At 35.4% G+C, this 13,409-nt stretch overlaps 1 protein-coding gene across 5 annotated transcripts in view; it reads left to right on the top strand.

Moving 5' to 3' along the window:
* The window catches only part of Ptprc (protein tyrosine phosphatase receptor type C), a 118,409-nt gene extending 107,765 nt beyond the window's left edge, over positions 1-10,644 (top strand). For all 5 annotated transcript variants that reach the window (XM_013158022.3, XM_013158021.3, XM_013158020.3 and 2 more), the window contains 4 exons: positions 1,038-1,160; positions 1,375-1,553; positions 7,887-8,022; positions 9,342-10,644. In XM_013158022.3, the coding sequence (XP_013013476.1) occupies positions 1,038-1,160; positions 1,375-1,553; positions 7,887-8,022; positions 9,342-9,614 (711 nt within the window). In that variant the 3' untranslated portion in view covers positions 9,615-10,644. The remainder of the gene's footprint in view (positions 1-1,037; positions 1,161-1,374; positions 1,554-7,886; positions 8,023-9,341) is intronic.
* Positions 10,645-13,409: the final 2,765 nt, after the last annotated feature.

Genomic DNA, 13,409 nt, shown 5'->3' with positions numbered 1-13,409 from the left:
CAAGTACCAGACACAGTGCCCAAAGCCTCTCCATCATGACCTACCCAGACATAGCCAGAACTGTACTTTATAATCTAGGCATTTCCCAAGCTGATCAAGTTGACAACCAAGATCAACTGTCACAAAATACAGTACTATTTGTATTTCTCTCCCTCCCTCTCTTTCTCTGTCTCTCTATGTCTGTATCTGTATCTCTATATCATCTATATGTATGTATGCATTTATCTATCTATCTATCTATCTATCTTTCTATCTCCATCACTATCTATCTACATCTCAATCTCTCTCTCTAGCTTTCTCTGTCAGCCCTCTTAATTTGTCACTTGCTTTTGTTATCTTTCTCTTTTTAAAAACAGAGAATATGTATTCATATTATCCAGTTGGGAATTCCTGCCATTTTCCCCTTGTCTAAAATGTAAAAGCCAAGAAACAGAATGAAAGTATAGGGAGGAATATCCGATATTGTCATCAACCATGGGTCAGCTGTAATTGTGGAGAGTAGATTGCATAGAGATAACACTTGATATTCACATGTACTCCCATCTGAACTTTTACATTGATATTACATCTATTAGCTGCACATGGTGTTGGTCATTAGGATAGACACATTCCCGTGTGAAGCCCTCCTCCTAAAGGATCAATGGAAAGAGAGAGAGAGTATGCCAGAGTTATTGGAGATGTCATGACCATTATCAACTCAATCTGTACGTTATGAAGAGGTGACGATTAGGTATGGAAGGAAAAAATAAATCTTAAAGACAGCATGTGGGAAGACAGAGCTTGATTATTTCGAGTTTCCTTTACTTGCACTAAGAAACACCATGTTCAATGGGTGTCCATCATACTTACAATAGATTTTAGATTTTTTATGGACAGGTTTTATTTTAAAATACAATTAATGATTTCTATTTAATAGAAAATAGGGAGGGAGATGAAAGGAGAGAGATAGGCACAGACAAACAGAGTTTTCATGAATAATTTATATAGCAAACAGAAGAGTTTCTTGCAAGTTGTTTAACTGTGTTCTTTGATTCCAGGAAATCTGTGCTCAGTACTGGGGAGAAGGAAAACAAACATATGGAGATATAGAAATTGATATCAAAGACACAAATATATCTCCAATGTACACTGTCCGTGAATTTGAACTGAGACATGCCAAGGTAAAAAAAAAATACCTACACACAATTTTGAGAATATTTATTTTTGTGTAATTAATTTGCTAATATGTAATACTTTAAGCAAAACTACCATCTATATAACAGTACATAAAAGCTGAAATATTTGAATGAGAGCAGTTGTGAAGAATATCCAGCTGTCAGACTATAAACCTGATTGAATTTAGTAGAACTAAAGTTAATTCACTTCTAATTTTAGAGGAAAGACACTCGAACTGTGTACCAGTACCAATATACTAACTGGAGTGTGGGCCAGCTCCCCGAGGAAGCCAAGGAGTTAGTCTCAATGATTCGAAGCCTTAAAGAAAAGCTTCCCAAGAAGACTCCCATTGAAGGGAATAAATATCACAAGACTGTGCCTATCCTAATTCACTGCAGGTGGGTGGTGTTAATAAGACATGCTTTAAAATCATACACTTGACTTCTTACCTGGCATTTTGTCTTAAATTCCATTTTTTTCTGGTGATTCAGCTACTTTTCTTATTGCTGGGACAATGAATCCCACCACTACAAGTTACAAGAGAAAAGGTTTATTCTAGCTCTGTTTGTAGATGTTTCAGTTGGTTCCAAGGCAGGGTGTCGTGACAAAGGGCTATTACAGAGGAGAAACAGTGCATGGCATGGCAGGTGGAGGGCAGCAAGAGCAAACATGGAAGCGAGTCTCCATTTCCTTTTTTTTCCCCATCAACAGGCTATGAGCCTTTTGATGCTGACACACATCTAGGGTGAGCCTGCCCATTGCTCACACCCAGAGCTAAAATAATCAGTGAGCTAATACAGTACCACATACCCTTAATCTCAGTAGCACACCCTTAATCCACATTCACACATCCTAGGTCCAGCCATCTTCACAAAGTTCCAGCTATGGGCGCATGAGGTTTTGGGGTGATATCTAGATATGAGTTGTAGCACTTGGTATATAAAATGCATGGGCACAGTGAAAACCTGTTATGGAGTCACTACCTTAGTTATACTACTACAGCATAATAATGACAGAAGTGTAAAAGAAATAATTATATTTCACTCCAGTAAATGTATGCTGTGACTTCTTTAGTACCAATGTCATGTCAACTTTGATTTCTCAGTTCCTAATGCTAAATCAAGAATATTACACATACTGAATGATCAAATGAGTGTAAAGAAGGATGGATGAACAGAGAAGTGGATGGGTTACATTAGATATATTCCAGTACCATGCTTTTTTATCACAGTACCTTTGCAGTATAATTTAAACTCAAGAGTCATGATGCCTCCTGACTTAACTTTGTTGCCCAGAATTGTTTTTGCTATTCAATGTCTCTTCCGGTTCCAAGTAAATTTTAGGATTGTTTTCTCGAATGTTTGCTCTTGCTATTTTGATTGGGATTGCATTAAATCTGCACAACAATTTTGGAAATATGGCAATTTACACTATGTTGGTTCTTTCTACCCAAGAGCAAGGGATAGCTTTCCATTTTATGACATCATTTTGACCTACTTTTTCAAAGAACTGTAGTGACTTTGTTAGATTGATTCCTAAGGGCTTTTTATGCTATTGTGAAAGATTTCTCCAATTTGTCTCTCAGTGAGTATGTTATTTGTGTACAGGAATGATATTGATTTTTGAGTGTTGATTTCGTATCCAGCTACATAACTGAATTTTGTTATTAAATGTAGAAATATTTTGGTGAAGTGTTGGAGGCTCTATGTAGAGTATCATGTCAACCACAAATAGTAATTCAACATTTTCTTTTTGCATCTTTATTCCTTTTATTTGTTTTTATTTTAATTTCTCTGGCTAATGTTTCCAGAACTGTACTGAATAGAGTGATGATAGTAGACATCTTTGTCTTCTTCCTGATTTTAGAGTGAAAGCTTTCAGTTTGTGACCAGTTAGTATGATGTTGACTATTGATTGGTTGTAGATGGCTTTTATCAGATTAAGATAGAAACCATCTATTCCAATTTATTACAAGATTTTTATCATGAATGGGGGTTTGGATGCATGCTATCAAATATTTTTCTACATCTATTGAGATGATCATGTGATTTTTGTCTTTCACTCTGTTAATATGGTGTATTATATTAATTGATTTGCATATGTAGAACCATCCCTGCATCCTTAAGATGAATCCTGTTTGATCATTGCATAATTTGCTGCATTATGCTTGCCTGTATCTTACTAAGTCTATTTGTTCACATGTATTGGACTTAGTAGATATCTACAGTGTTCCACCTCACAACAGGATACACTTTCTTTTCAGCTGCACATGGGATATTCTGATACTTCTTGATTGATTTTTTTTGTCTGGTTGACCTATTTGTGACAGCGGGGTATTAAGATCCTCCATTACAATTTTGTTGTGTTTATCTGGTTTTTTTTTTATGTCTGACAATATTTGTTTTATATAGTTGGGTGTGCCAGTATTTGGTTGGATATGTATTTATTGTTATCTCTTGTTATTCTTGGGATTTTCACTTACGTATTTAGCGACCTTCCTTGTCTCTTTTGATCAGTCTCAGGTTGAAATTCACTTTGTACAAATCAAATAGCTACCCTGTTTTTTTTTTCCTGGCTTCCTGTCATATAAAATATTATTTTCCATCCTTTGACTGTGTCTACAAATTTCCTTTGAGGGGTAAATGTGTTTCTTATGTGCAGCATATTCTTGAATCTTGTTTCTTGATCCATTCTATCAGTCTGCTTCTTTTAATTGGTAAATGGAGATCATTTTCATTTATTGTTATAACTGGTATGTATTGGCTTATCCCAGTCATTTTATTTCCCCATTATTGGTTTTCTGATTTTCTCCTCCGTTTAATTGTTTGTCTTGCCTGCTGGATTCTTTATGTTGGTGTTTTTAGGATGTAGTCTTCTTTATCTCTTTCTGAAATGTCCTTCAGAACATTCTGGAGAGCAGGTTTGGTAGTCATGAGTTTCTTCAGTTCTGTGTCATGGAACTGTCTTATTTCTCCATTGTTTTTGAAAGGGTACATCAATTTAGGTTCTTTCAGGACTTGAATTACTGCACTTTAACTCTCTCTTTTACATAAGGGTTGGTATTGAGAAGTCTGCTGTGATTCTAATGGGCTTTCCTTTATAGGTGATTTTTTTTTCATTTCTCTAATAACAGCTTTTGATGTTCTGTGCTTGTGCTGAATTTCTGGAATCTTGATTATTATATTTCTTGATGTAGATTTTTTTTTGGCAATTGCTAATTGGAGTTCTGTATTCCTCATCTATCTATATGTCAAACTATTTTTCTTTTCTTGGAAGGCTTTCTCCCATCATTTTTGTGAGTAGCTTTTTTATGGTGGTTACACTATCATCTCCTTTCTAATTGGATTGATCATTATTATGCTATTCTTTGCATCAACTTGCAGCTATTGGATCATGGTCCTTTGCTGTTTTAAAGAAATCTTTCTTCTCATGATCAGTGAGCACAATTTTGCTCTCACTTTTGTTCATTTGGCTGTGTATATTTTCAATGTGATTTTTAGTCACCTGGATATCTGAATTTGAATCTGTTTCATGAATGCCATTTATTTCCTATGGAGGAAATTCATGTTTTCTATCATTTTCCTAAATGCTATTTTAAAAAATCTGTGTCTACGCTAGATTCACTGGACAAGTCTTTTGTTTTGATCATCACCTCCTTTTTTATCTGAGAGATTATTTCTGATCTGATTTCTGTCCATACCCTCATTCATCTTTTTTTGTACTTTTGCTCCTGCCATTTTAGAAAATTCAGGTGATTGACTTCTGACTTATATTTTACTGTTCCCTTGACTGGGTGGTCTGGATGTCTGGGGTTGCATTTTGCTTCTGTATCTTCTCATTTTCTATTTTTTAAAATTTTAATTTGCTTTCTGTGTTGATGCTTGGGAATTCCTTGTGGAAGATAGCTTTATAACTAGTAACAAAGATTTCTTAGGGGGTGTCTGTTGCTCTGAGATGTCTTTAAGTTTCAGCTGGATCTTGGTCTTTGTGTCTGTCCCAAGATCCTACACTCCCAATTTATTAGGGATGAGAAGTTGTTATTTATTTGCTCAACACTAGTCCTTTGGTACTGGGCTACGGTGATAGTTATGACTGCAGACAATCACAGTGTTGTCATTCAAGGGAAACAGATGATTGTGTGACATCCTGGCTAAAATAATACAATTAACAATTACAGTAGCATCAAACACAGCCTAGAAATTGGCAAAGTGTGATAATTATTAATTAGCACCTTTAATTGTAGGATCAAGATCTATAGAATATTGATGAAAACCAGAAAGACTAGAGAGAATGTTCACTCACATGAAAATATCAAAAAATCAGAAAGATTATTGAGAAAAGAGAGAAAAAAGATGAAAAATGTAAAACAAACAGTAAAAGTAAAAATCTAAATAACCAAATGAAAAGCCAGATAGAAAAAAGAAAACAAGACAAACAATAACATTTCTCTGCTGTCCACAGTTCTGTGGTAGTGTCCGTGTCAGAGCCCAATCTGCTGGGTAACCCTGCCAAGTCTGCAGTAGGGTGAGAGCTGAGTGTGGGACTGATTTTGGCCTCCAGATGTGGAGTAGGGCCAGTCTTTAACCAGCTACTTTTGGGATGTCTCTCAGCAATTCATGCATGTCTCCTTACCCTGTTTGTCTCTATGTCAGTCTCCCAGTTGGCCATGGAGACAGTCCAAGGCTGCTCCTTCCCACTTCCCTTCCTTCTTGAGTGGGAGGAGTGCTGTCCCCCCCCCCGGGGGGGGGTTGCCACACTGCAGCCTAAGGCTGCTCAAATCCCAGGTCTGCTTCCCTCTCTCATGCTGCTGGTTGCAGGGCAAGAGTGATTGTGCTGTTCCACTCACTACCTGCACTACTGCCTATGCGATGTGCACATGAGCCATGTTGTTGCTAGAGGTTCCAGATAGTTGCATAGAATATGATGAGGCAGAGAGAAAGAGAGAGGGACGGAGGGAGGGAGAGAAAGAGCAGAGAAGAAAAAAAAAGAAAGGAAAGGAAAGGAAAAAAAGAAAGGAAAGGAAAGAAAGAAAAAGAAAAGAAAAGGAAAAGAAAAGAGAAGAGAAGAAAAGAAAAAAAAAAGAAAAGAAAAGAGAAAAGGAAAGAAAAAAGCTGGTGGTCTATGGGTAGGGAGCAGCTTTCAGGTCACTCCTCCTTGTGTGTGCCAGCAAAATTTGCTGCCAGGCTGCAGGGTCCTCTGTTTGGAGGAAGGCAAAAATGTCAGGGTTTTTTATATCCCAGACCTATCCTGTGTGACTTGAGTTTGCCACACTGTTGCAGTCCATCAGTTTTTTTGGCGGGGAACTTCCCAGAATAGTGATTCCTGTTTCACATGCAGGTGACAGACCCATAAGAAGCCCTGTGGGTTGCTTTGTCATTTTATAAAATCTTATGTCTGTGTTTTGTTCTGTCTCCAAGTCCCTTGTTTCAGATTAATTGCAGCATCAGGATGTATGTCCTTTCTTTTCTTCCAGTTACATATGTTTGTGACTGGTTAGAGTAATTCTACAGTGGCTCCTCTTCTATTCAGCTATTTGAATCCCAAATACATAATTATGCATATTGATCCACTCTCCTTAGTGTTACAGACTAAAAGCCTGAATGCTTTGCCTTCAATACACGTATCTAATTAAATCTTAGCTGAACTCTTAATACTTATCAACTTCGATTTTAAGCCCATCAGTTGATTTCCTAAATCTCAAAAGCAAAGATTTTAGTGCCACAAATAATATTTTTGTTTTAGTTTATGTTAAATAAATTTTTAAATTTATCTGTATTATATACCCACATACGATCTAAGTAAGAGATATTAAAGAAAGAAGAAATAATATTAAAATTTCACACGAAAAATAACATAAAATCAAAAGAAAAAATCATAAAGTGAGAAATGTAAATCTAGTGAAACATTTATATAATTTTTGAAAAAAAACTTCAGTATTATTCTACTGCATATACTAGAAAAAAGTGCTTAAAAATACTCTTCTCATGTTTGTTTGAATTGTCCATAGTGGGATTTATGTGGAAAGAATGGGAAAGTGAATTGTAGGCCCATATGTCTTTCTTAGGTTAGAGCTAAATATCTACTATTTGCTCTTTTGCTGTATACAATACACTGTGTCCCACGATAACATATGTTTAACCTAAATGTATTTATGTGCTTTATACTTTTCATAGTTTGAGCAATCATACTGGTTTATGTTTTTTGATAATAATAATTACAGTTGCTTTTGTGATATACGTGTGGTATATTTTCATCCCCCAATAAAAGGGTATTTTACATGATAGGATTGTTATAGTCCAAAATTGACAATCCAAAGTTTGTGTCACCAAAACTGGATTTAGAAGAAAATAAAAAGCAAAATGGAGAACAGATGTTAGGAAGTAGGAAGAACTTTTCAGATGGGAAAGGGATCAAGATGGGAGAGGGAAAGAAGGGATAGGGATATAAGAAAAAAAGAAAATCAAAAAGGAAAAATAGACACAGAGCTTTTGCAATGCAGAGCAAAAGAAGGGTTGGGGGGGAGAAAAAAGAGTTAAGATGTGTTATATACATGTACAAATCCTCCATGATGAATGTGATCACTAGGGATTACAAGCATAGACTAACAAAAAGACATTAGAATACGATAACTGCATTAACATGAAAAAGTTCCATTTTTCAGCTTTTATGCTGTCAATGTCTATATTAAAAAGTAGACTAATTTCTCTTTTTGTCCTTTTTTGCTTTTGTAGAGATGGAGCTGAGCAAACAGGAGTATTCTGTGCTTTGCTAAATCTCATGGAAAGTGCAGAAACAGAAGAAGTAATAGATGTTTTTCAAGTAGTAAAGTCTCTACGCAAAGCTAGGCCAGAAATGGTTTCCACATATGTAAGTATTCCACATCCTTGATTTTGAAATGCTTTCCACTTCCATTTTGCTAGATTCTCCACCCACCGTTTTCCATTCCCTTTGCTTTCATTCCTGCTCTTCTGTTGATCATCTCAGACTCAGCCAGTGAAGACTACCTTGATTCAACTGTCTACCACTGCCTGATGAATCTACAGGGTTTTGACTAGTTCAACACAACCTATTCTGCCAGTAGGCTAGGGGTTGACTACCACTTAGTATGGTGATAGGGACTAGTGGGTTCATCTCTCCTCCGCTAGAAGGCTAGGTCAGACTTCTTCAATAAGGGGACAGGGTGCTACGTGGGTGACCTTGAATCCCAAGCTCAAAACTGACATAACATCTTCCCTTGGATTTTACCAAAGAAATCATGAGGACAGCTCCTCTCCAAGTGGTGGGGAAACAGAGTCCTCTCTGTTGAGAGGGGATACAGGCACATTGCAAAAACCTATGTACAGAACAGAAATAATCACTTGCATTTTTGGCAGTAACTCATTGTGGCAGTAACTGTAGATGCTCGTCTTAAAATTAGCAATTATTCACAATAGAAGCTTAATTACTCACTAAAATTAGAAAGTGATATTGACTTTACATATACTGGTTTGAAAATTGTGTCATGCACCATCTTTGTGCTCTTGCCACTAAAAGAGTCAATGTTTGGTATGAGTAACATGAACAAGGGAATTTAATTTAACCAAGGACTTCAGAGTAAGCTTCTTAAAGCAGGTGGTTCCTGCTGTCATGCTTCAATGATGTGCCAGCCAAGAAAACGAGTGCAGAATGGTGTTGTTGGCAAAATCTCACAGCTCAGTAACCATGTGGTGTGTGTTTGGTAGAATGGAAACATTTGTTAAGGTCATTTTTTTTTTTTTGAGACAGGGTTTTGCTATGTAGTTTAGCAAGGCATCAAATTTACTATATAGCACAGGCTGACCTCAAACTCAGTGATCCTCATGCCTCAGCTTCCAGTGTGCTGGAATTACAGGCATGTGCCACCTTGCCCAGCCTGCCTAAGGTCAGTTTTGAAAAGCACCCTTAGAGCATCAAGGATCTATGACATTAAGAATGGTCTTCATAAGGACTGGGGATGTAGTTAAGGATGGAGCTCTTGCCTAGTATACTTATAGCCTCAGATTTGATCCCTAGATCTCAAAATATAATCCTTGGTGAGAATACATCACTGAGCGTTTTTATTTCTAGACTTCCACAAGTAAATGATTAATTATTGCTTATTTTATTCTGACATAAAAGTAACTACATCAACTGTCTTTGTGTAAATCTTGGCTGCTTTCTTCTTCTAGGAGCAGTACGAATTTCTGTATGACATTATTGCCAGCACCTATCCTGCCCAAAATGGACAAGTAAAGAAAAATAGCCATCAAGAAGATAAAATTGAATTTGATAATGAAGTGGACAAAGCAAATCATGATGTTAATTGTGTCAGTTCAACCAGCACCCCAGAACAGACCCAAGATGTAAACAAACAAGCAGAAGGTTCCAAATCCACAAGCAGCTCGGAGAAGCCAGAACATTCTGTCAATGGCCCTGCGAGCGCAGTTTCGACTGAGAGTTAATAGGAAAAGACCCAAAGGAGCGACTCAAAACCTCCTTTTAGCTGTGATTTCTATTTTCTAGAAAGGGAAATAATTGACCTGGGATAGAGAAGTGCTCGGGTCCAACATTTGGTGAAGTTTGATTACTGTGGAAGAATATTTAAGATAGTTTTGGTAAAGAGTTTTGTATAGTTTTATGCTTATCTTAAAATCTTATCATGCAGCAAAAGCATTGTAGTCATTGCGTGTGTGTCCTTGTGTGTGGGGTGCCCTTGGCAGGGAACAGGAGTGTGCTTTCCAGTGAACCCAAATGCTCTTAAGAAACTTTGCCTTTTTCTATTTCTGAAAGAAACCCCCATTTTATACTGTACTGTTAACTTTGGTGGAAGGTTCTGATTTCTAACATCATCACTCCATAGTGGCTGTGTAAGAATAACATATATTTGGACATTCACCTCAAGATGTCCTCCTAGTCTTACTCATATACATCAGTTGGTAGTTTACTTATAATGGATAAATGTAGCATGTGTGTGTATAGCTACTATGAAAGGTTAGGTAAATTAATATTTGGAAATCTTACATAAAAGAGTACATATGGCTTTGCCGATTTTTTGTTTCAAAAAGTGTATTAATGTATAGAGATATCAAGAAATTGTCTAGAATGGTGTGACATCATGAGGACATTTTTCTTTTTTTAATGTTCATTTTAATAAATTTGTGCTAGTGTAAAATGCTTCTAACTGGAAGAAATTAAGAATTGCTTTAAGTGTGTGCAGTGATAGATTTGTTAATTTGCTTGAATGTGGAAATAATTTCAGAATGTATTTGTATCTCAGAGCATGATGTTGTACACCTTAAATATATATGATTGTATTCATCAGTTATGTCAATAAAAAGTGAGTTAATTTAAAAAAATTTCATGCAACTGTGTTTTGCCAGATGTTTTCATGAGCAACTTAATGAAGCTATACTTGGAGATTAAACAGTGATATGAGAAATGCCTTATTGTATGTGCTTGTTCCCCATTATTAAAGTCTGTCTTTAATTTTCACTGAAGTGAATTTATTTTGAGTTTTTCAAATGTTTAGGCTACTTTTATCAGGAACTGGTATTGATAACTAAAACTGTCCTTATTTATGGTATAGTCTATTACATGTTTCTATATGAATTATGTATGCACCAATCACACTATAATCAATAATATTTTAGAACATTTATACATGTTCCAATGTTTTTAAAAGGAGTTGGAGTCTAATAATTGTATAGGACCTAGAAAAAATTAAGATTGTTGGCAATTTCAAAGATGCAACAAAAACTACTCTTTTTCAAAGGTGAATTTTGTGTCAGCCTTCACTTTAGTCACATACTACCTTGAGATTGGTTTGGTTTTCAATATCTGATTGATTTTAAGTGTCTTATCTACATAGCATCAGTTGCTTTCTGTACAAGTGATACTTTTTGCTCTTCCTTTTAATTATTTTATTGTTATGTAATGCACAATTAGTAACTATGTACTTCAAACATGTACAAATGGAAGGAGATCAAAAGAAGGGGAAAAGCCAAGGGTGACAAAAGGAAAGAAGATGTGTCATAGGAATGTACTAACTCCTCACAAGGATTGTCAGCATTATGTGCCAGACACAGATAGTAACACGAAGTAAAGAATAAAAAAGAAAATTGAAAAAAATCAGCAATTAATCTTTATGATATTGTATTGCTCCTGGTCCTTGTGTAACAGATGAAAAGAAGTGAAATTTATAATGAAGCAATAATTTCCAGTTTTTATGATTATTTCCATTTTTGACTAGAAAAAGGGGTTGGAGAATTAATTTTGGAAATCAGAAAGAAAGTTTGCCTTGTTTTATCACATGTCGCTCAAAATTTTGGCATCCAGTTTCTTCTAATGCATCTTGAACAGTGTATTTAAAAAATAAGTTAGTTAAAATTATGATTCTAATGCCCAGTAGACCCATGTTATTGAGTATGATACAGATCTGTTTTTATTGGGTATTGTTTCAAATACAAACAGCAAAAGCTGAACCTTAAATAATCGATAAATAAGTTTTTTCTTTAGAAATCTCAACTGCTAGAATCATTTTCCAAAAGTAGATGATGTGTGTTTAGTGTATTTTTCTCTTGAGACCATTCTTTCAAATATATAAGACAAATTCTTAGAAAGTGGAGCCATGATAATTTTGATTAGTTTAAAAAGAATCTTGGAAATGTACTTTTGCTTTTGCAAATAGGAAAGTGTAGTACAGAGCAAATAAAGCAGTGCTTCAGCAGGTCATTATTCTAAGTACCACATATCAATAGGAAGTGAAATTTATCACACTAGAATGTGGAATTGTACACCTATAATGTAATCCTTAAAAATAAAGTAATATGTGAATTTCTTTCAGACGCGTGTCTTTAGCTGTAGGTTGCATTCATAGGAGATTTTTCACAAAATATTTGTCACAAAAGAATCTTTGCTAAATTTACCACTTCCATTATTAATCCCAGGATGTAGACAAAAACATAAATCAAAAGGCTCCAACTTTTAAAAAAATCTCAGTCTATTTAACAAGCAATTTCTCAGTTCTGTTGTCTGTTATGTGGGGCAAAAAGAGACTATACTTCTTTTAAAGTTATTTACTTTCATTCTTAGACTCAGAATTCTTTGGAAATAAGTCATATACTTGGTTATGTTAAAATTCAACTCTCAAGCCAATACTTTTGTACATAAACAACAAATAAATATTTTCAGAAAAGAGATACATATTTTGCTTTGCAAATAATAAATTCAAAGCAAATGATAAATTGTGTGAAGGCATTAGCTGAGTCTTTGCAATGATAATTTTAACAGTACAAGTTTCTGTTCAGAATTTTAAGACTTGTTCAGTGAAATGCCCAAATTTTTCCTCTTTAACTATAAAATATTTTTTTACAACTAATATTGATAGAGTTTTCAGCGTGGCTAAAAAGATAGAAATATGAAATAAAAGTGGCCTTTATTTTAAGAATGTGGAGAGAGCACCCCCTGACCACTGAGGTCTGGCTTTTCTCTCCCCCGGGCATGTGTTGTGGGGGCATAAGTATAGCTTAGGTTTGGCGTGGTGCCCAAGGGGCCTTACTGATGCACAGGTGGCCCATTAGAATTCACTTCGCAGCACACGTAAATTGCCTAGGGGTGGGGAAGGTGACCTCAAGATAGACCCCCTTGGTTCCGCCTCCCAGCCTCCCACTGCTGCAGTATTTAGGGCAAAATCTTTTTGAATATTGCTTTTAATTTTTAATTTATGTTGCAGATTTTATATGAAACCTTGTGATAGTGCCATATCAGGTCTAAATAACTGGGAGGTAATTGCCCCTGAATAATTTCAAAGTGTTCTTGATATGAAGATTTTTACATGGATAACTTCGAAGGAGATGAGTATCTGCTAAAACTAGTAGGAAAGGTAATGCTTTTATTTTCATGAACAAATTTTACATATGAAATTTTCTAAATGATATATTCAAAATAGGGCTATTTATTTTCTGTTTTAAATGAAGACATTTGTCTTATTTAGGGTCTACCTTTTTTTCTTTTGATATTCATTCTTTTGCAAATCTCAATCCATTTCCCTTTACATTTTATTCTTTTCCAGTTCAAAAATACCTCCTAAATTTTTGATAGTTGTAAGATAATTTAAAACTTCTAATCTTTTACAGAAAATGAAATCTTGTTTTGACTAATATCCCTTGAGTCACAGACTTCTTTACATGGTTGCTTTCTTTATAGCAACAGGGAAGTTGATTGTCACCCAGTTAAAATTGGATAGAAAAATCAACAAA

The sequence above is a fragment of the Cavia porcellus genome, unplaced genomic scaffold, assembly GCF_034190915.1.
Source record: "Cavia porcellus strain 051 isolate PalLab524CR breed Dunkin Hartley unplaced genomic scaffold, mCavPor4.1 scaffold_29, whole genome shotgun sequence".
Classification (NCBI taxonomy): domain Eukaryota; kingdom Metazoa; phylum Chordata; class Mammalia; order Rodentia; family Caviidae; genus Cavia; species Cavia porcellus.
The sequence above is the reverse complement of the archived record's forward strand: the minus strand, read 5'-3'. Positions and strand labels throughout refer to the sequence as shown.